The 23,554-nt window shown below is 33.6% G+C and overlaps 1 protein-coding gene across 12 annotated transcripts in view; it reads right to left on the bottom strand.

Annotated features, from left to right (window-relative positions):
- DTNA (dystrobrevin alpha) overlaps positions 1 to 23,554 on the bottom strand; it is a 135,979-nt gene that overhangs the window by 35,788 nt on the left and 76,637 nt on the right. For all 12 annotated transcript variants that reach the window (XM_026699222.2, XM_026699220.2, XM_026699224.2 and 9 more), the window contains exons 4-10: positions 18,549 to 18,762; positions 14,491 to 14,576; positions 12,224 to 12,378; positions 10,395 to 10,500; positions 8,982 to 9,148; positions 7,236 to 7,360; positions 4,278 to 4,358 (exon numbers count right to left, since the gene is read on the bottom strand). In XM_026699222.2, coding sequence (XP_026555007.1) covers positions 4,278 to 4,358; positions 7,236 to 7,360; positions 8,982 to 9,148; positions 10,395 to 10,500; positions 12,224 to 12,378; positions 14,491 to 14,576; positions 18,549 to 18,762 — 934 coding nt within the window. The remainder of the gene's footprint in view (positions 1 to 4,277; positions 4,359 to 7,235; positions 7,361 to 8,981; positions 9,149 to 10,394; positions 10,501 to 12,223; positions 12,379 to 14,490; positions 14,577 to 18,548; positions 18,763 to 23,554) is intronic.

Genomic DNA, 23,554 nt, shown 5'->3' with positions numbered 1-23,554 from the left:
TGACTAATGTGTAACATATTGGTTTTAGTGTACAGGTTACAGAACTACATCAATTAGTAGTTTAGTGCTCTTATACTGACCGTGAATCGTTGTGCAGCTTATTTACATACAGGTTTATAATAGCATGCTCATCAATCACCAGACTGTCTATATTTATACTCTCAAGTAACCTGAATGAATCAAACAATGAAACCTCATTAACAGGATGTATATATAGAAATACACATTGGGGTATATATGATGGGTATTTAATGCATCCAATTCAGTTCCACTGCAGAAAGACTACTGCCTTTAAATAACAAAGTATAAACATGTAATTCAAGTTTAGAAGGCCTAGGAATAAAAATAATTAGAAGACACTACTAGTTATATCACTGAATGAGAGGAAATAATATTAAGTGTAAAATAACCCAACAATTAATTTATCATATCATAGGGTATCAGTTGACACTCATGCAACTTACAAAAGGATGTTGCCATTGTAAGAGATTTGTAAAGCCACAATAATTAAGGAAGGGTGGCTTGCATGATCTTCATGGAAACTCAAATAAGCAAATTAAACACACAGCACACTGTCTATGATTATTTCTTTATATGCTTTCATACAGTATTTTTACTGTGTTTATGATGGAATCACAAAGGAGTGTTTTATAGCCAATGTGGCTCTAGGTTAAGTAACAAATACAGCTTATAATACTAAACTACAGGGCACACACATCTATATCACTCTTAAGAATTCATATAGGAGAAGTAGATGAGGAAAGAAAAAAAAATCTGTTAAAGAATAAACACAGCTCTATTCTTTTTGTGCTTTCAATATAACTATCATAGTTTTCATTTTTTTAAAAATACGATGATGGGCTGTAACTTCAATGGTATTCAAATGTTTAGCAAATTGATGGAGAATATGTTATTCATATTAAGTTCAACTTGTACCTCCAAGGATATTGAATCACTGAATACACATAGTCCTTGACTTACGACCACAATTGAACCCAAAATTTCCATTGTCAGTCAAGACAGTTATTAACTTGTTTTGGCCCCATTTTATAACCTTTCTTGCCACAGCTGTTAAGTGAATCACTGCAGTTGTTTAGTGAGTAATATGGGCACTAAGTGAATCTGGCTTCCCCATTGATTTTGCTTGTCAGAATGTTGCAAAAGATAGTCACATGACCCCAGGGCACTGCAACTGTCATAAACACATGCCAGTTGCAAAGCGTCCAAATTTTGATCACGTGACCATGGAGATGCTACAACTATCATAAGTGTGAAAAACAATACTAAATCACTGCTTTCAGTGCCATTATAACTTTGAATGAATCAATGGTTGTATATCAAGAACTATCTATAGTGGGTCGCTAAGAACATATCAGGGAAAATATTTGAATTTTTGCTGCATTTTTAAATTTTAAAGCACTGTTGGACTTCATATGTCCCTCTGTTCTTTTTCATGTTTATATGAGTTTTGAACACTATTTCAACATACTGGATATTTGAACAGGAAAATTTTAAAAATAGTAGAAAGAAAATGTAAAGCAATATCTATCACCTCAGTTTCATATTCCAACTTTTATTGATTATAAGAAACTAGCAAATTTTAATATGGAAAAGTTATCACAATAGTAAATAATCATGTGTCAACAAATGGAATTTTCTAGACTTCATTATAAAGTAAAAATTAAGAAATGAAGAAATTATTGCTGAATGTGTTTGGTGTTAGCGACCTTGCTCCTATAATAGTTCTTAGTTGTCTTTATTTGGCTATCAATGTTCAACCCAGAATTGCCTTTGTTTAATGCACCTGATTACGTTGATCTTGTCCTTGACTGTTGGTTTGTGTAAGATTGTTCATGTCCAGGCAAAGAGGCCAAATGTGCCTATAATATATTAATGAAACACTCAATCTTCCAACCTTGAATAGAAATCACTTTCTTCTCCAGAGGTGAACCAAGTATTTTCCTATAAATGAGACTCTAGATTATATGCTTAGTTAATTAACATTTTTATGCAATCATACTTTTATATATGAAATCAATGATAGTGAAATAAATCTTAATTTGCAACATTATACTGTGATCACAGCTAGACAAAATAAACTGCTTTGCATGTTCTCAGAACAATAGGCTGAGACAGAAGATATTCCCACTGCATGATTTTCTCTTTTTCCTAATTAAAACAATCGAGGCATTAAGTGCATGAATATGAACTAAGAGCAGGTAAAATAATTAAATCTGCTGACAGACCTTTCAGTATACCACCATATGCTTCTTGGTTTTTGGTATCTACTATTTCTATGGATATTGATCAATCTATCCCATGGAAGTTGCAGCATTAAACTGACAAAAGATATGTTATTGCTACATGTTATGGACCTTAATTCACTCAGCATTTGGAGCCAATTGAGTGGGAATCTCCTTTGGTTGCGGTCATCATTTCATGATTTTCATTTTATATTCCTATTTATATATTTAGCATTCTGTATTTTTAATGGTTTGTTTTTGTTGTTTTATACCAAAAAAGTCAAGTCATCGAGCAGCCCTATAAATCTAGTAATAAAAAAGAAATAATAAAAATAAATCAGCTTAGATAGACTTAAGTAGATGCCCTATTGTGATTTACATCAATAGATTATATGTTTGCTCATAAATTATTTTATTCATTAATTTTCATAAATCTATTTCATGCATTATTTATTAATGAAAATCTGCACAAATAGTTACATTTAAATGCATTTTTAAAATGTATTTGAAAGTATGCTCTTTCAAGATACATAGATTTGACATATTTTTGAGCTAAGCATTCTGGGTCTTAATTGATCAGAAAAACGTAAACTCTACTAATTGCTACATTCTATTGGGCTGGAAAATGCAGATGCGGACCACTGAAAATGGAAGTCATAAAGACTGAACATCTTAGTCAACTTTAATTCCAGATCACTATTCTTTAAAAATATTTCTAAGCAAATCATTTAAGGTGCAGCAAACATATCTTCAGTGAAAAGAAAATAGATTTAGATTCTTTATATCCTTCTCCATCTTTGTGCTCAGAGAAGGCTTCCTGGTATTTTACATCTCCGTAAGTTTAAATCAAGAAAATGGGGTTTCAGTCTTCTCCAAAAGTAAAAATTTCAATTCGTTGTTTGAAATGCTGGTTAGAAGCTCTTAAAATAAATTTGTCCAGTGTGAAAGTCATAGGAAACTGGTTTAACAAACAAGGAGGTTTCCTCCTAATGTGGGCATTTCAGAGAAGCTTTGAATCTTATATCTTATTAATCTTATATAATGTCAATTTAGTTAATATTGAACCAGGCATAGACCTTTATCTAGGTACATTATTTAACAAACAATACCTATATATATATTTGGATATCTGCAAGATCACACTATCTAATCTTCATCCCTTGACCCAGCAGCGTTGTCCTCGAAGAAAAAAAAACCAGTTGCTTGTTATTTTCCTCTTCAAAAAGTGAGGGAGGCCAATATGTAGAGTACCTCTTTCTTGGCAGAAACTCCTTGGAGTAGTCTCCAGGTTAAACCAAAGTCTAACCACCTTGATTTCATTCAGGAAAAATGTCAATACTGAGTTATTCCACAGAACATGCATGGAGTAACTGGCTGCCATCTAGACTTAATGTAGTTTGAAAACTTTTTTTGATGGATTTGGCTGTCACTTAATTTGAATTAGTCATTTTAACATTTGATGTGTTATATATGTTAATTTTGATTATGGATATTTATTAACACAAAGACTGTTTAGATTTGGCCAGTGTCATTCCAAGGCAATCCGAATTCTTCGTTGTCCTCAGTGATGAATGAAAAGCCTGAACTATTTTGTTTACTTTGTTTATACTTTAAAGCAAGTACAGAGAACCCTTTGGTACCCTGGAGCTTCATTTAACTTTTTGGGGAGGTAACAAGAGATGCAGCATACAAACCAATATTTAAAAGTGGTGAGTACATCATTACACATTGGTCAAACTGGAATTTTTAGTGGAATTCCTGTCTCCCTCCCACCCACCCCCATAGAGCATTTTTCTGTACAAAATCTACATCTATTTCAGGGTTTTCACCACAGTAGTTTCTATTTTAAAAAAGAAGTTCAGTATTTGCATCTGTCTTGGAAGTGCAAATTATCAAACTTATTTTAAACAAAAAAAAATTGAAAGGGTTCAATGCTTACTCTGTACTATCTTTTCATAGTAATCTTTGAAATTAAAATAAAAAAAAATCCTGCATGTAGATATATGCAGTGTATTAAAAAAAAACACCTCTCACCTTCTGTTTGTGAAAGGGCTTCCTGAGGGAACAGAGTGGGAGAATAGTGTATCATTCATGCTGGTAACCGGTCTAGGAGGCCTTGAAAGAAAATAGAAAGTTTTAAAAAAATGTCTTGTTTGTAAACAACAGGGCATGAAATAAAAAATGTAAACGTAAGTGAATGTGATCAATCAATAATACTGCAGAATGTCCTGAAACTATACTCTTCTTCTACATTAAAAATGCAAAAATTTAAATTTTATATTTTTTACATACAAGGCTTAATGTTAGAAGTCCATTCTTTTCAAGTCACTCATGGAAATTTTCTGCAGCTTTCTTTCTTTGCTTTGTTCTTCCTTCTTTGGTATTTTTTTCCAAAAAAGTTTACAGAAGTGTTTGATAAATTAGAAATAGAGACTTTCTTCAAAAAGATATTAAATTGTTTGACAGAAAATTTCTCCATTTTTGAACAGCCAAATAGATCTACTTTGAGTTCCTAAACAAGTTTGCAAAAAGAGAAGTACTTATCCTATAAGCCAGTGTTTCAACTTTGACAGCTTGAAGATGTAAACTGGGGAATTCTGAGAGTTGAAGTCCACACATTTTTAAACTGCCCAAGTTGAGAAACACTGGTATAAGTATTTCCATTAAGTGTCATCTCCCTCCAAATTACATCACAATTATAAGACATCCACCCAATAGTTATCTGCAGGGGAAGCTACACTGACAGTGATTTCTGTGCGAGCAAGGTTCCTGATAATATTGTATTCTTAGCCATGTAGAAGTCAATATATTTCTGAATTCTTTCATATAGCAGACATCCATTACTATAACTTGAGCAAAATTGGTGAAGACCAGAAGTAGCTTATAAATTCTAAATATATTGAAAGAGCCTATAAATTCCAAATAATTGGAAATAAACCTATTTGTGACTATCAGAAAAAAAGACTTCAGAATATACTTGAATTAACCATCTGATCTTTTCTATATTTTAAGACAGTTCATTTATACAGTAAAAAATAAAATCAAGATATGTACTGTAGATATTACATATAACTGATTAATATGTGCAACAGGAGCTATGAGAGACAAGCTGATCTTTAGTTTCTCTTCTTTAGAAAATGTAAATTACAATCGAAAGGCAGACAGTATTCAACAGTTTTTATGAGCTTCCCAGCTAGTTCTCTTCTAATAAATAATGTAAAATTTTGTTTCTTCCTCATTAAAATGCTTGAAGGGATAATGCATTACTTACCAGGTATCTCTTTTGCAGGCAAAATAAAAGTAAGAGAACCTTATTAGTTAAATGCAGTCTAGTCTTTTTAAACAATGGAGGAACTTATTGTTAATATTCTAATTGAAGTAAAGTATTAGTAAGGACTATGCTAATTTACCATGGTCAAGGACAACATAATTGTTCTCACATGTAAATATTTCAAATGTATAGTTCAAAACTGAGAACAATTGCACATTTTTGCCATGATACTAATTTCTATCACTTTAGAAGACTTCTAATGGGAGTTTTCTTTTTACCTCCTGTGGTCTTTGATATTTTCCAAGAACTACTCCAAAAAATTCCCCAGCTCCCCACACAGATTTGTGATATATATCTTTTTTCAAAAGCATTGTGCTAACATCACCTTCAGAGAGATACATGGAACTCCTTTCTTGTTTCTAAATTGAGTATGTGATGTTTGTTTGTTTATTTATTTATTTATTTAACTATTATAGCTGCACATCTCAGCCAATGAATTCAGGTAACTTATAATTCAAAAAATATATTTCAATTAAAATTACTAAAAACATTTTAAAACAGTAGGAACACTAAAACATTTAGATAATATGGATAGGAGCAAGACATTATTATAAGGAGGCTATGATAATAAATATGTTAATTATTTTGGCGCCTTAAAAATTTTGATTGTGTTTGCTGTAAAACTTTACAAACATATCCCTCTGGAGCAGGGCTGTCAAACTCCTAGCCCATGGGCCAGATGTGTCACATGCTGGCCATGCCCACTCCTGGTTTAGTGAATGGGGGAAAAGTCCCGATACGTCACCTGATGACACCGTGATGCCGTGAGTTTGAACCCCTGCTCTAGAGTGTTTTGTATTAGTAGACCAGCTCCTCAGTTCATATGTTAGAGCAGGAATAGGCAAACATTTGCTTTTCAGATGTTTTGAGAAACTAACACCAGCAATAATAATTAGGGAAACTGTTGTCCCTAACATCAAATGGGACAACTGGTGCTAAAAGGTTGCATTTTTCTATCTTAAGACATTTATATATACCAGGTTTTGTAGCAACTCTGACTAATTTCACACAAAAGTCATAACACTGTTGTTTACAGCATTTGTTGGATCAACCTAACTGAGCGTAATTTTTCTATATAGTACAATGTACTGTACTACTCCCTGAAAAAAGAACAGAACATTTGATACACAATCGATAAAAAATATTTCAAAAATTAAGGCATACTTACAAAAAGGAATAAATAATTTAAAATACAAGGTACCCTCTTTCATACTACAAAGGTTATTTCATGACAAAAAACGTAACAGCATTTTCTGTTGGAAATAACTACCTGTAAGTGGCATATGTGCGTGTGTGTGTATGTAAGTTAAATTATTTCATAACTTATGCTAAATTTGCTGCATTAAAATTAAACTTTATTAAATTAAATTAAAATTTATAGAGACAATTGCCAAATGATAAACTGTAGCATTTATTTAAATAATAATAATGTAATTTTGTGATTTAATTCAAGCATTTAGTTTTTATTAAAATTTTAAAAATTAGCTGCTGCATTTGTCAGTAAGTGAGTTATACATAGGTCAGTAAGTTCCATAATCATTATAGTTACTGTAGCATTAGTACAATTCTGTAAATCATAATATTAGGTGGTTTCTTTTCATTTAATCTTAAGTGAAGGCCAACAGCATATACGGTAGAACAAAGAGCATATAAATACTTACACTATATGTGCCAAGTTTAGAGGTTTTTCAGGCTGATCAGGGAACATTGGGTGCAAGGGTTCACGGCTGGAAGCACAGCTTAAAGACTTGCTAAGTGCATTAGTTAACTTCTTAGCAGGAGATTTCTAGAAGAAACAAGAAAGGTAAGGGTAATTTGGACAGATAAGGGCTAATTACTGTTGCTGCCAGCAGTAGGAGGATAAGAAGATAAAACAAAACCATATTCTGCTGGTTACTACAATCTTGCATCAACTCCCAAGTCCATTTATTCTGTGGCTCTGGATGATCTCAGCATATGCTTATAAATCTATCAATGGACCTTAAAGAGGATCTGATTTCACAGGGGACTTTTAGCATAAATCTAGATACAGTATTTCCCAATTCACCGGACACCTTGTGTTAAAGAATGCAGAGGATACAAATGAATCCCAAGCTTGTCATGAAACTTCATTATTCTAAAAGCATAAATCTCTAAATAACTGCTAATTAGAAGTCAGATCTGGAAGCTAATCCTATTAATGATAAAATAATTAAGAAGAAAACAGAGATACAAAACTACATTTTTTTATTTTTCGATGGTCCAGCCATTCAGATACATTTCTGCTTTAGAAAGTCAGATATTAACAGATATTCATAAGCTATAGCAGAATCAAATCTTTCATTCACTGCCCACCTAATGACCAATCTAACTGGTATTGCTAATCACACTATCAGAGAATCTCAGTCTTTTTCTTTGTGATTACAAAATGAGAAGCAACGGTTTGTGCAATTTTGTACTGCAAACTTTAATTTTTATCTAGTATCTGTAGCACAAGTCCAAGTGCACTTTTAGTGTGGCTATTCCATCCTTTCTAATAATACAGCTATGATCATCTCAGGAACTGGAAAGACAAAGAGGTTTCATTTTCATAATGCATTCTCTTAGAGTTTAATCTACTATCTAATTATTCTGCAGTTTTTTGAATAACTAAAAGCAAATCTTATTGATCTAACAGAATTAACTGCCAGGAATATGGGCATTGATGTCTATTACATATAAGTTTGAATCTAATGAATTAGATCAATTTAGCTGTGGCTTGTATGAACAGTACAATCACAAATACAATTTCAGATACTTGTGGAAAATGAAGAAAGCCCATCTGAATATGTTTCAGTTGAGTATAGAGTTCATGCATTACAGCTTATATGAAAAATGTAAACTGCTAAGCAGCAGTTAAACAACTGAGCTGAATTTATAGCATATATATTTACATCAACATCTAATTGACTTTCGTAGTAAATCAGTAGTTTTCATAGTTCTTTTTTACTTCTGAATCCCATCTACACAATATTTAGGAATGCATGTATTATGAATTTAGGTGTATTTTTATGCATCTCTTATTATATATAGCAAACAACAAATAAAAAATCCAACATATTGACTATGTCCTACAAAAATTAGTAACTTACTGTAGAGATAGTTTTATAATCCAAGATCCTCCTGCAGCTGTTCTGTCATCCACCTAGATTCACCTGTTAGACTGCTCAAATCTACACTGATGGTAGTAGCCACACTATCCAGTTTTCTCATTTGACATTTCAGTACTGATTGAACCAGGAACCCAGACAGGGCTTCTCCATTATAGAAACTTCTAGTTAACAAAGTCAGCTTCTTATATGTGATCTTAAGGAAAATGATTCAGTCATTTCTAAATCTCTCACTGCTAAGTTCAAACAGTCTGAAGTAATTTATGAACCTTCCCTTACCCATGACGTGTATTCTTTCATTTGGTGTTGGTTGCTATGGGAACCACTGGCATGTCCCCTCCAGAAGCAATCTTGACAGAGCTGGTAATTGTGACACTGCTGGCATCGATAGCGAAATCCCATCATGCTCTCACTATGGCAATAGGAACACTCAACAGGGTGGAAGACTGCAGGGGGGATATATATTCAAACCAAATAAAAGAATTAATCAGCATATTGTTAAAACTGAAGCTATTAAGAAGTCTTGAAAACATCCCCGTGTGATTATAATTTTCAAAATCAAATTCATTTCTAAATCATTACAATTTTCTCTCAATGAATCATCTGGTTCCAAGAGGAAAACTACAGCAAAAATATGAAAGAAAATATTAAGGGAAGATATCTACTAAGTTCAGCTTGGAAAGAAAAGGAGATATAGATCAAAGATGAAAGCATAATGGTTCCATTTGGGAGATGAGTGCTTTTGGTGTATCATGCCAGTTTGATAAAGATAAGAGGAGACAGGAATGAAATGTCTATACTCTAGGAATTTAAGCACATTCCAAAACACTCTTTTTTTCAGTTAGGTGGTATCATAAATTAAATTCAGACAAGACAATAGAACTGTAATTAGTAGAAAAGCAGTCATGGGGATTTGAATTCAGTCTTTGTAGACGGAAAAGCCTGTCCATTGAAAGAGCAACTGCGATCTTTTTAATGTTGTGTGAAGTCTGCATGGAATAATGCCAAGGAATGGCTTTCCATGATTATATCTAGGCATCAATTAAGCATTCAGAGATAGTTACAGTTATGTTATTAACTTGTTTTCATCGTGACTGGACTTTCAGTATATTCTACATGGGACTAAGCTTAAGTTTATCTGGAGACTTGAACTGAATCAAAGCACAGGAAGTAGCTTGCCAGCCAAAGCACAATATGAGGACTATATCACAACCTAAGCCTAGCTGCCCATAGTTATTTTCCAAGTATAACTTATGTTAGTTATTTTAAATGTTAGTTTTAACATGTAAGGCCTAATTATTTAACATGTAACTTTTTGAAGGGCTTGCTGTGAATCTGTATGCTAAAATCTATATGTCTCTCTCTTAAGATGCCATCACTTTCAGCAATAGAAATCTTTCTCCTAAGTTATGTAATGCATTCCATTCGGAGATAGGTCTGGCCCCTCACTTTTCAAATGCACAAAAGAAACAGGTCCAACAGGTATGCAGGTAGCAGCATGGAGGCTTTTTAAAGTAAGAAAAGTTTACAATTTGCTCCAAAAATTAAGCGACTTTCTTTCCCTAATATTGTGGAAGGAATTTAATTTCTTCTACCAATCATCATGAATGGGATGAATTAAGGATAGCCAGTAGTTCAGAGTTAACAATTTAGGTTGCTATTTCAGTTGTTCCTCACGTTTTAACTACATACCATTCTCAACATTTGCCAATCGGTGTAGAAGTGGCAACCAGACAAGACATTGTGGGGGAGGATCAGACATAAGAGTATCCAAAAAAGCATTCAGTGTAACTTTTTTCTGTTAACATAAACAAAGCAAGAAACAAATATTAGCAAATAATGTAATGAGTTTAGTCTTCTCAGCAGAAATATATATTGTATTTGTAGATGAAAACGCAAGCAATTAAATTATAAAACTTCTCTCATGATGTTGGTTAAGGTAACTTAAAATCCAGGAGTCTCTTTTAAGAAGACATCACTATAATTCAAATACGTTGTGGGTTCAACGATAAACCACATAATAATTGATCAAAGAAATAATTCAATAACTTATGTTATAAATTCCCTCATGGTGTGTAATAGCAGCATTCTTTTTCTTTTCAGCTCCTGAATTGAATACTTCTTAGTGATTGTGTTCTATCTATCTATCTATCTGGCTCTGTGTATGTATGCATGTATGTATGTATATTCCAGCATAACTCTGGAGCACCTTGAGCAATTTCAACCAAACCTGGTACACAGATGACCTACCATATTGGAACAAATACTGTGGAGTAAGACACCCCTAACATCCCTCAGGATATGTGTGTGTGTGTGTTCCAAAGTAACTCTGGAGCACCTAAAGAAATTTCAACCAAACTTAGTACACAGATGACTTATTCTCTGGAACAAAATACTGTGGGGGTATGATACCCCTAACATCCCTCGGGATGTGTGTGTGTGTCTATATGTGTGTGTTCCAGCATAACTCTGGAATGCCTAGACCACTGAAATGGAAAGGAATTAAGTATATTTATAGTGTCAAATCACAGTATTTTTGACAGTGATAGTGTGCATTTGGATTCAAGTTCTGTTAAGATACAGCCTGCTGTGCCTTAAAATGGCTTCTACTGTACAGCACAGTGGGGTTGCCATGGTAATGGCTTCACAGTACTGCACAAGGGGACCCCTTCTGGTAAGGGGATTTTATTCTTTAAAAAAAGTTTATAATTTGTATACTCTACTTTTTAGTGTCTGATTTGACACTATAGATATAATTCATTCCTTTTCCTGTCTAATACATGATTGGGATAAATAAATACCCAAGCAACACTGGGTTATCAGCTAGTTCTACTATAAAGGACACAAAAACAATTGCTGCTTCCTTCTGAATGTGTCTTCTCTATGGTATTGAGAAGAATTAGTGGTATTAAGAGGTGACTGAAAAGGGAAAAAGATCTATATAAAATGGGTATTTTATGATGTAAGAGTTAGAAACACAGTTTTATTGAGTAGTTCTGAATTTTCTCTGATGGCCACAACATTGGCTATCTCCATGGAGATACTTTCACATTTCAGAATATGGTATCATATCAGAAGTTTCATTTCATCAACAATATTTATCTGAGAATAGTATCAAGATGGGATGTCAAATAATTTGGTTGCTAATAAGGTAATCGCTTTGTATAAGACAAGAAGAAAAAAGGAGGAAGGGATTAATGGATAGAGAGCTCATTTTTCTTATCCAATTATTTATGTACATATGTTTTTCTCTCCAGCAGGAGAGAAGGTAAACTCATTCTGCAGCTTTCATCAAATTCACAGCATTACACAAGTTCATTTTAGGATATTTTATTTTAAATAGGGAGTGCATTATGTATAGTCCATGTCCCACCTATATGAAATTCTATTACAGTACCATTCTGGATTGCAAGGACAAAAGATAGATCCTATTTCAAACTAAATAAAATATAATTGGATTTTGACACTGTATGCCAGTATGAATATGATGAAAAGCAATAAATGAATAACATTTTATTTACCTGTTGAGCAAAACAAGACTTTGCAGATTGTTCTGTATAACCAAAAGAAGGACCTTCAAAGACTGCAGTGGGCAGTTTAAGAACTTCCCGCAAAAACATGTCATATTTTCCATATACCATTATCCCACTAGTGTCTGAAATCATTGAAAATATATCTGATGGGGAAAAAAATGGAAATTTTGAAACAAAAAGCTATGAATTACAGATCTAAATTCTTAAGCTGAACTGCAAGCATATTCTATACAGTGGTAACTTACAGCCTCAGTATGTAGCACCACACTGCCATACTGTGGTAAATCACATAGAACTATGAATCAGTACCAGAGATGACCTCAATGCAAGTATAGAAAGAATTATCTTTATTAAGAACAATTAAAAGTACTGGAAAAATAGTCTTCAGGTTCAAAATTCAAATAATATATTTATTAGTAATAAATCATTGTTAATTATAAATAATAAACAAAATAATTGTTTATGCTCTGGGTATAGTGAAGTTCTTCAAATATATATCTTTTATTATTTCTAAAGGACAGAAGCAGCCAATGTTTATTTTTCTCCAAAAGTGATAGAATACGAAATGTTATCAAAAGAGAAGGGAAGGGGGCATATTTTAAAATAGATATGCATAAAAGGGATTATAAATCCATTTTACACTTAATGTTTAATATTTAATTACTTCATTGTATAATTCAAGATATATTCATATGGCAAGCAATATAGAAATACATTCATAAATAATGGCTAATATAACTAAATCAGAATACCATGTTCAGTACTTGTTATCTCTTTTCTCCCTAACATCCTGCTTGAAGATGTCTTCAGAGAAACTCAGAATCTTTTTGGGGTGGGTGAGTGGGGTGGGTGGGAGAGGGCTGCTAGTTATTTTAGGAGTTGTTTAGTTTTACTTTTGTTTCTCATAATGTAGCAGCATGTTACTATAGTTTTGGTCTCAATGTCTTCTGAAAGTAATATTATTAAATGCATTTTTCATTTTAACCTGTGTATTCTTTGCTTTGCTTTAGTTAGGAGAATGATAGCAGTAAACTAGAAGATGGCTGTTTGTAGACTGATAAATATAGAAACATAGAAAAATAATGGCAAATAAGACCTAGTGGTCCATCCAATTTGCCTTTGAGGATTTTTATCTATTTATTATTTTTAATTATTATTTTTATATGTTATTTATTTTTGTTTTATATTTATTTTTTGTCAAATGTTGATCATGTACTTATCCCATTAAACTGATTCACTACGTCTGCTGGATATATTCTGAGTTTCTTCATCTGGTCAGAGTAATTCTACATTTAAAGTCCTGTTTAAATATAAAATTAATGACTAAATAGATAGATGACTGGTTATATATGTTTCATATTAGAGAACTGGTTTTAAAAATAAAATATGTGATGTTTTATATAGAGTGATTCTATATCAGACATTAAATTATACGTGTGTACTCTCTAAATGTTGTACTAAATGTGTTATTTAAAACCAGTATTTTAATTGGAACTGCAACCCAATTAAGCAAATTTGATTAATCTAATAACCAAATTGGCCTATTTTTCAAAGGTTTTGCTCATTGCTTCCTTTCGGACTCAGACAAAAATAAATCCTATATAAGAGTGGCCCCAATCTTTCCAGCCTCATGGACTGGCAGCGGGCAGTAAAGGAGGGGAAGGAGGATGGTTTCATGTGTGCAGCCTAATCCCGCCCATGTGTGATTTTTGCCTAAAGCTTGCACAGCCAGGTTTCAAACAGGCTGCAGACTAGTAGCAGTCTGCGGACTGGGAGTTGGGGACCCTTGCTATAAAACATTTAACAAATATTTTATAGGTAATTAATATGGAGTAAAGTACTGTAATAGTTTGGTAGCCAAAACAGTGATAAGACATTGCATAAGCTGGGGAATCTTTGCTCATCTGAGCCGCCTGAGTAATTGTGGAGATTTTGTTTTTTACTTCTCAAACACTGGGGTAAGTATGGGGAATGATCCTATGATGGCAATTTTACAGTATTTTCACATTTTTTAACTTATAAAAACTAGTCAGGAAAACACATAATTTATTTCATCAATTGCAATTTATCAATTTATTTTTAATTCAAAAATTCTAAAAAGCAGACACAGATATTAGCAATGATGAGAATTTTCTATGAAGTCCATACACAAATTTGTTCAAGAATATTTTTGCTAAGTTTGATTATTATAATAAAAACCAAACAAATATTGTTCCCTAATGAACTACTTTATTAAAATTCATAGAGAGACTTACATCTTAATTTATCCATAATCTTTCCTCCACAAAGTGTTGCCAAGGCCATTTTGACAGCAAACACAGATATTTTTCCATGTCCTTCTCTACACAAGAAAACATAAAATAATCATTGCATAGTTGTTGAATAACATAGCACAAATATCTTAGGCTTGCATTTCTTTTTTCAAATCTGAGACTATGATTAATAATCAAATGAAAATAAACCCATTTGAAACAAATTGACATCTAAATAAAAATGGAGATTCTTGACTGTCAAATCTTGATTTTCTCCATTTCTCATTTTTTCAGTTTCATTTTCTCCTTTATATTTTTTGCATTAATTTGTGAATATTTCTCTAGTCTATGCAAAATTAATACATATGCAGACATTTTTCCATAATATAATGGATTTTTATATTTTTGCTTATGCATGCATTTTCATTTAATATGCTATATATGCTGTAAACTTTTTAATCAAGGTGTACACATTACACAATTGCAAAATATGCTGAAAGATCATTACATTTCAGTTCAGTTATGGATTTAAGAAAGAAGCACTGACTTAATTCCTCTTTCACCCTTGTTTCTTTTTTTTAATATATATGATTTGCTAGGAAGTATTTTGCTGAAGGTAAGGGCCATTTTCAAGTTAAACTTGGGCTTTATGATTTCAGAACCGTGAAATCAGCCATTGCTACTTTTCTATGCATAGCATAGAGTAACACCAACAAACAGTTAACTAATTAATTCAATCTGGAAATTGGCATCTTCAGTTTGAATCTAAACCATAGACGTCAAAAGTGCTTTTATGCAACATACTTTGGTGGATGAAGTAAAGACATCACAACATTTTTATACAATATGAAATGTCGATATTACCTTTGATTGCATTTTTTAGGACTTAGTATATTGTACAGGTACGTTTGGTTGATTTGTGCTTCAATGTATTATACAGCCTCCAAAAGTTTGATTTAGTAATCAGATTCTTGGAGACAACAAGAACATTAGCTAAATTGTGGGACATTTTCTCTCTTGTTGTAATCCTTGCTTGTTGTACCATCCTGCCCAATGAAAACTCCTTGGGACCCTCAAAACCTATGCATTTCTTTATAACAGTTGGTTAGTTCTAATCAAAGCATTGCCCATTGTAGACTTCAGATTTTTTTAAAAAAAATTCACATATAAGAAATAACTAAAGTCTTCATTTAGTATCATTTGATCCCCTGATGACTCCATTGATATATTCATGTAGTTTCTTTGCAATATACAGAACTGGTTGGCCATTGCCTTTTTACAGGAGTTCCCTCCCCCCCAACTTTCCTATCTAACCTAGGATCACACAGCAGCCAGTTCCTAACCAGGTTTGAACTGCTTATCTTTTTCAGCCTAGGATGGTAGACACTTAATAATGTACAGCACTTCTCTTCATTAAAACTTACTTGGATATTTTTGGGATGAGATGTTTGTTTTGCAAAGAAAAAAAATTATATGAGAGGACTCTGCTTTAGCAGCAAATTCATCTATAAATTTTCCAAGGTGGACATGAGTATCTCCAATTCCAGCATGCATTGATCATTGTTTTATGGCAGAGATCAGGTACTAAACAGAAGTGTAAATGTTTTGTGGAGGGATGAATTATGGAAAAGTGTAAATCCTCTATAATGCTCTAGATCTTTGATTTCCAGGGATGAAATATTTTATTTTACAGCACTTACTTGAGATTAAATACAATTTGGTATGAGGAAAGGATGAGTTGTACAGTGATTCAAAGCCCCTCCCCTCAAATCTATGTAATTGGTGACAATCTGCTTTCAGCTTGAAAGTTTTTATGTGGGCATAGATGTAGATATGCTCATGTATGCTTGGGCCATATTATTAGATGGAAAAAAAAAAGTTAGGACCACATTGTTACAATGATTTGCTCCTTTGCCTTATCTTTAATCCCTTAATGAAAGCTGTTACAAATTCCAAGCCTTTTGTCTGGACACAATTGTGCAATTTGCACAATTAAATGAATTACTACTTGTGAGCAAACTGGAAACACTCTCACATTCTAGTTCAATTACTCAGCTAAGAAAAACCTATGTAGCATTCATTGAGCTTATTCTACATACTTAATTTCATTATTCTCCTTTATTTAAAAAAACAGTCTCACATCTTTCTTGGTTTATTGAACAATAGAAAAATGTGTATCATAATGATCTCATTTTCACAGCTATGATTTTGTGTGAGTGACTTGACAGTGAGCAATAAAGTACGTGTCCAAGCATTTGCAATTAGTTGCCTTTCTATTCTTGTTAAGAGTCAAAAATTCAGGATCTGCATATATTAAAAACACCTTGCCCCTTTACTGTACAGCCTTTCAAAAATGCTGAAGGCCATATTTCTACAGCCTACTGACAATTTCTCCTTGGGGAGGGGAAGGGAGATGTTTGGATGCAAACATACAGCGCCTCTGCTGCTTCTTCATGTGGAACAGTTGCTTTCCCACCAACTCAGCTGTTTCCATGGTGACTAGCTGTACTAGTTGATCTGGCTCAGGAAAGTACACAGTACCAAACGAAAGGTCCATCAAATGTATATTGGAGAGGACACAGGAGGGTGATAGACAAATGGGAAGATAAATAAACTCATCAGAATGTTCTTTAATTGTGTTGATTTCCAACCAGTACATTTCCAAAATAAAATGCAGTTAAAGTAGCAATGTTGTAATGGATAATTTGCAAGTCACACAGATCAGAAAAGATGCCAGTCCGTCCAGTTTGTAATCCCAGGCTATTCAGATGCTTTTAAGAATGACAGCAGCGTACTGATGGATCCTATCTTCAATTACTATTATTTGCATATTCACACAAACAATTCATCTATGGGATGATATTAAGGAAGTCCCATTAAAATTGTTTTTTTGTAAACTGGAACTTTGCATTCAAGGAAGTGGTAAATAGCATGGATTCCAATGTTTTTCTTTCCATTTATTTTTTCACAATTCACTGTACCAGCTGGGAGAAAAGTAAAATTATTCACAGTTGCAAAGGCATGCAGCAAAAAGCATTCAATTCAAATAATAAGCCACCAGTTAATTTTATCACAATAAAATAATTATTACAGTAAATCAGGGGTGTCAAACTCAAGACCTGCAGGCCAGATGCAGCCCATGTGATGCTTAGATCTGGCCCACGGAACTGCCTTGGAAACAGGAAAGGACTGGCCCGTGATACCTCTGTCAGCAAAAACGGAGCCCGGGATGGCCACGTGTGGCCCTCCTGAGTCTTGCTTTCAGCCACAATGGTCTTCTGCATCCCTCTGCCAGTGACAATGGAGCTCAGGGAGGGGAGGCAGAAAGGGAAAGGTGAAAGACAAAGAAGGAAAAATGGGAAGGAAGAAGAAAGGAGAAGGAAGAGGGAAGGAAAAAGAAGAAAAGGAAGAAAGGAAGGAAGGGAGGGAGGGAGATTATAATGAAAGGGAGGGAAGGTCTGAGGGAAATTCTGCCTTAGCACTTGGCCACCACAGGTTCCCCTGACATGAGTGACGTCGAACTGGCCATGTCTACCCTGGCCACACCTCTCCAGCCCCCTGAGGTCAAACACAACCCTGAAGCAGCTCTCAATGAAATCAAGTTTTACACCTCAGCTGTAGATGTTTACATATGCAGTAATATCCAAAGAACACAAAAGTTTCCTATTCTGATGTATCAGTTCCAGGTCAAAATAAACATTATATACATATATTCCCAAGATTCTTGTAGTAAAACTATTATAGTGTGTGTGTGAGAGAGAGGGGGGAGGAGGGAGGGAGGGAGGGTGAAATCAGGATTGGATAAATAATGGACTAAACCTTTCCCCAGTGCATTATTTTCTTTGTTCAATTCACTGCCAAATAGAAGTCTTTCCAACTGATTCCTAAATGTGTATTTCCCAATTCTTTGAAGAAAATGAGATTGAATGTAGTATAGAAATGTGTAATTTTCAGTTCTGAATAAGTTCATCATTTTCCTAAAATCAGTCCTTTTCTCAAGAGCTAAACTTTTCCTACAATGAACAGAAAAACAAGCATTCATTATTATTAAAGAGACTTACGGATCAAAAGCTGCCAGCAAAAAGTTGAGCAGCAAACTAATGGATTGCTCGATATTAATCTGGTGGGTTGTTGGCATACGTTTGTTGAGTTGGTAAAAAATAGTGGACAGCACAGCTTCGAGTCGAGCCACATTCAGCTCTATAGTTGGGTCCAAGTTGTTCAAAGAGTTTTCCCGCAATGCTTCTATAACATTCCAAATGTCCACTAGGTGCACTACGTATAAATTGAAAAACAATTATAGTTAAGTATTGGACCAAAAAAATATGATACAGAATTTCCAAATAATATTCACGTGTTCACAGAAAACCATAAGAAATGCTAGTGTTTACATAGCACCTTTGTTCAAAAGTTTAATTGATGGCTCAAGAACTATAAGATTTATTTTGATATAATATGTAAACTTCAGAATTCTGAGTTATACAGTGATTTTGAACTACACTGAGATGGCAATCCTTTGGTTCTGGTGCTTCTGCCTCGTTTCTTTGTGGTTGGAAACTTAGATTATGCAGATTCTTTTGCTCCGGACTATCTCTTGGCTATTTCTTTTGCCTGAATTCTTCTGATCTAATGTTCTTTTTTGGGGGGATTTTCTGATTTCTCTCCTAGGTACCCTTAGTTCAAGACTGGTTTTTGCATGTTTATTATCTGTATAATGTTTAACTCAGTTCTTAGACATATCCTACTGAGAGATAATTCAGATTTAGTGTAACATAAATATCAGCTTTATAAACATTAGCCTGAAGTCAGTTATAAATGTAAGATGTAGTGCTCCTTTAAATATATGATTAGGAAGCAATTATATTATTTTCACTTTTAATTAAATGTAAATGAAATGAAATTTCAGTTTTATCTTCGCTTTTCTTATTATTATTTTTGCTTCCAGGTCATCATATTGTGACCTAGCATCATGTATGAATTTTTTCCATATGAGAATTAAATAAGCATATTACTATCAACCATTAGAAACCTTAAGATGATTCCACCCTATTTATTGAAGCCATTAAAATTTATTTAAAATGTGAAAGCAATGAAAATTCAGGAGGACCTAAAACAATCTAATTGACTTCTCATCACCAAGAAATGAAGCCTTTCTGATGAAATCTTCAATTACCACAGAAAGGAACTGTGGCAGATGGAGACAAAGAGACATTATTTTTCAGTTGCAGTCCTGGCATCAAAAAAAATTAAGGCTTGATCCGTGTCAGGTGAGGCTTCATTCAAAATCCAAGAAAGAAAACCGTAGACTCCATTGTTTTAGAGAAAAGGACTTTTACTGAAAATTGATATGGTGGCATGAGAGGAATACAAGATCTGAGGCAATAGGATCAAAAATCACATATAGAAAGTTATGCCAATGTTCCCACCCCCAATAGTTCAAACTGGACATTCAATCTGAGATATGCATAATGTCATGTGGGGCATCTTCAGGTGGTGTTTCAGACATCTGGCTCGCCATGGCGGTTGACCTTGGCCTGGATAGATAAGAAGCTGCAGCTGTGCAGTAAGCAAGTAAGCATATTCAAGAAAGTTTTCCCAATTTTTACAGTTCACCTTCTCAAGCATTCAGCACTCTTCCCCTCCCCCACATAGCCCAATTAATCTTCCCTCCCCCAATTTCTATGGCAGCCAGAAAGACAAGCAGATGAAGGATTCTTGAAGGCTGACAGTCTCTCTCTTTGAGAATATACAGGAGTTACTCAAGACAACATTCCATAGTTTATTGATGCTATCTTTATCATTATTATTTTTTTGATATTCCACTGGATGATGTTTACACATACAAACATCATTTTGGTTGTTTTTAATTTGGGTTAGTAATGAATTGGATTGGCAGAAATTGATAGAGAAATGCCTTCTTGCTGCATATCCATTCCATGGGCCATACAGTCCAACTGTACTTTCCTTGTTACAATTTCACATTTTGGAATTTCATTCTCTAACCACAAGCAGCATATCTTGCTTGCATATTCTTTTAACAACTATAACACTCCTTTTTTCTGTATCAATTATTGAGCATATTTTTGGACAATCATCATACTAAACTACTCTCTGTGAAATCTAATTGATATTATTCAATTGTTGACTGTATTGTACATAAATATTGTCTTTGCTGCATCTTTCCCAACTAGGAAAGCAATGCCGGGTTTTTTCACATCACGAATAGCATGAATGAGAGTCCAATTCTAGACCAGTTGAATTCTTTGATGCCTGAGATACCATTTTGTAATTAATTCATTTCATCTTTCACTGTATTGAGTTTTCTCATGTTCCATATTGCCAGTGTGATCCAATTTTTGCAGCTTCAGATTCTGTATAGATGTCCTGATTTTTTAATCCAGCCATGTTATAAATGTCATTAGTATTCCAAGAGATTGTCAGTACTGCCTCAGTGCCATATTGAATACCATCCAACCATAGGAACCCATAATCATTGCACTATACTGCCAATCATTTTATTTTGTCTATCCACGTGGCTTTCTCGAAAAAAAAATTGCATTAAGATTGTCTTCTTGTATGCAGTACAAAATGATGCACTTGCAGTTATCATTAAAGTGATCATCCACCTCCAGCATCTCCCTATATTGCTGCTACCAGATATAGATACCTAACTTAAATCAAAATAAAATCTTTCAGTGATGTTATGGAACTTAAGATAGGAGAGAAAGCAGATGTTCAGATGAAAAGAATAAGTACTATTTTGGATGTATTCTGATATAATCATGAAGATATGGCTGACTTTAAAGCTAAAACAAAAGTGACAGAATAGTTAATAGAATCAATTCAATATTTTTTTATGATAGAGGAAATCTATTTTTGCAACAGGTACGCTGTTACAGTATTGCAAGCTAATAGACCAGTGTTTTCTACATCTCTGAAACCAAAATAAAAATAGATTAAAGTTACCCTATTATTGAGTTACAAATGATAGACTAATTTACATAATATCAAGGAATAAACACATTCAGTTGTATCTGACTCTGTAGAATGAAATTAGGACTGTACTGTATGAGAGATAACTTGTTTCTGGAAGTTGCATGGAACCAAGATTTTGACTGGAAATTTTGCAAAAATGGCTTTATCCACAAAACATTTAGGGTACCAGGCCTTGGGAGAACACAAGCAGATAACTATTTGAAAGATTTACCAAATAAAAACTGGTTGTCATTTGACAGCTAAAACCTCTATAAAACCATGGTCTATGTAAGGACCAAATTACAAACTTAAAAAAAAAAGATAGTCTGAATTCAGCTCTTCCTTATATAATCAGAAAAACTGGCTAAATATGATTAAATGAATTTAATAATAATTAATATATTTATACAATGTCATGGTCGCTCTTAGACTTAATTTTATTTCTTCAAAGGCACATTTGGCCAAATTGCAATAGAGATACAAAGACTGTGTGAAGTTACATCAGTAGCTAGTAATAATATTACATTATACTTGGATACATTTTGATGCAGGCATGTGTTGATGCAACACATCAAACCTCTTTTTCTCATGAAGTATAAGAGGGTGCAGCAGCTGTTTACAAGAGAGACAGGTCCTTCTCTGTATTTTTGAGAGGTAGGAAAAAATGAGCACCTTTAAAATTTTGTTATTTAATAAATTTATTTTAGTTTTGCAAGTGAAAGAAAATATACGTGTCCCAGGATAATGTTGCAGGATCCAATCTGAGTCAGTCACTGGGACCAGAGGTTTGTTCTTCCAACCTTTTGGACTTGGTTCGACCCTATCTTCAGGGAACCTCTCAATCTCCAGAATGTGTGCATTCAGCTGTTCTATGTGTAGTATGTGGTGCCTGGTTGTATGTAGCTTTTAGTTGTGAATTGCGGTGTTTGCTGGCCAGTTATTAAGTAGAATCTTATACATACCCCATTTAGAAATCAGTCTTCCCCACTAATTGTGTTCTCCAGTTTTGCTGGACTTCACTAGGTTTGGGCAAGTTGACAAATTGCTCAACTGTTGGATTCCCAACAGGGACATCAGGCTGAAGAATCCTCATCTATGGAAATTCACAGGCTCACTTTGCACTCATAAAGTACATATAGTGACAAGAAGGACTGGTTTCACCTCAGTTTGGTTTTGTGATGCCACATAATCAATGAGATTTGGCTTTATGATAGTGGCTGAATCCAAAGCAAAGCCATATGTCTTGTCCTTTGTCCAATTAATAAAAAAATAGAGGAAAAATAATTTAATTGTCAATCGATTTCATTATGCTCTATAAAAAAGTGGAAGGACATGCTTATGGTACATCTTGGCCCACTATTGCCTTATTTTGTTTTAAGTTTGTTAAAGTGGTTTTAGGAAAAATAATATGGTTTAAAGCTATTACTTTGATACTGACAGTAGTTTTGACAGAGTTTGAAATATGCCAAACATTTGGAATTAATCATTTTATGAAGAACTGTAGATTTATTGAGCATCAGCTATAGCAAAGAAATATTATTTTATGATGGAAAGACAGTGTCGTGCCAGATTTATGATCGTGGACTGGTGATATATGTTTACTCTCTGCTTGTGAACTGACTTTTTTAATGCAATGGAAAAACTGATCAATATTATTCTGTGTGGTCAGTGTTTAATGTTCAGTCAATCAAATCTTTATTGCAATCATGTTTAATGTTGTATTTAAAAACTGAGCTGTTTTGCATCTGTGTACATCTGTTTGTCTTTTTTTAAATGTCCTTTCTGCCTTATCTGTTTTTGGTTTTATTTTTTGAAACCTTTTTATTCATTGCTTATATATTAAAGCAAAGAAATATATAGGAAGGTAAGTGAGATAAGAGTATCAGAATATTGGCTATGTGCTAAATAAAAGTTGCACATGCATCTACAAATGATATATAGTTGTAATAATATTTTATATATCTATTATAGTTCTCTGAACTGCAGCAAAATCTTCAAGGACAAAACAATAAAGCAGTACACAAAAAAGTACTAGAGAACCAACAGATGGCTATTTAAAATATCTCCAAATCTGTCTGTCCATCAGAAGCTA

Source organism: Pseudonaja textilis, chromosome 3, assembly GCF_049901715.1.
Source record: "Pseudonaja textilis isolate UNSWEBS1 chromosome 3, rPseTex1.2, whole genome shotgun sequence".
Lineage (NCBI taxonomy): Eukaryota > Metazoa > Chordata > Lepidosauria > Squamata > Elapidae > Pseudonaja > Pseudonaja textilis.
Note: the sequence above shows the minus strand (reverse complement) of the source record. Positions and strands in the feature narration are given on the sequence as shown.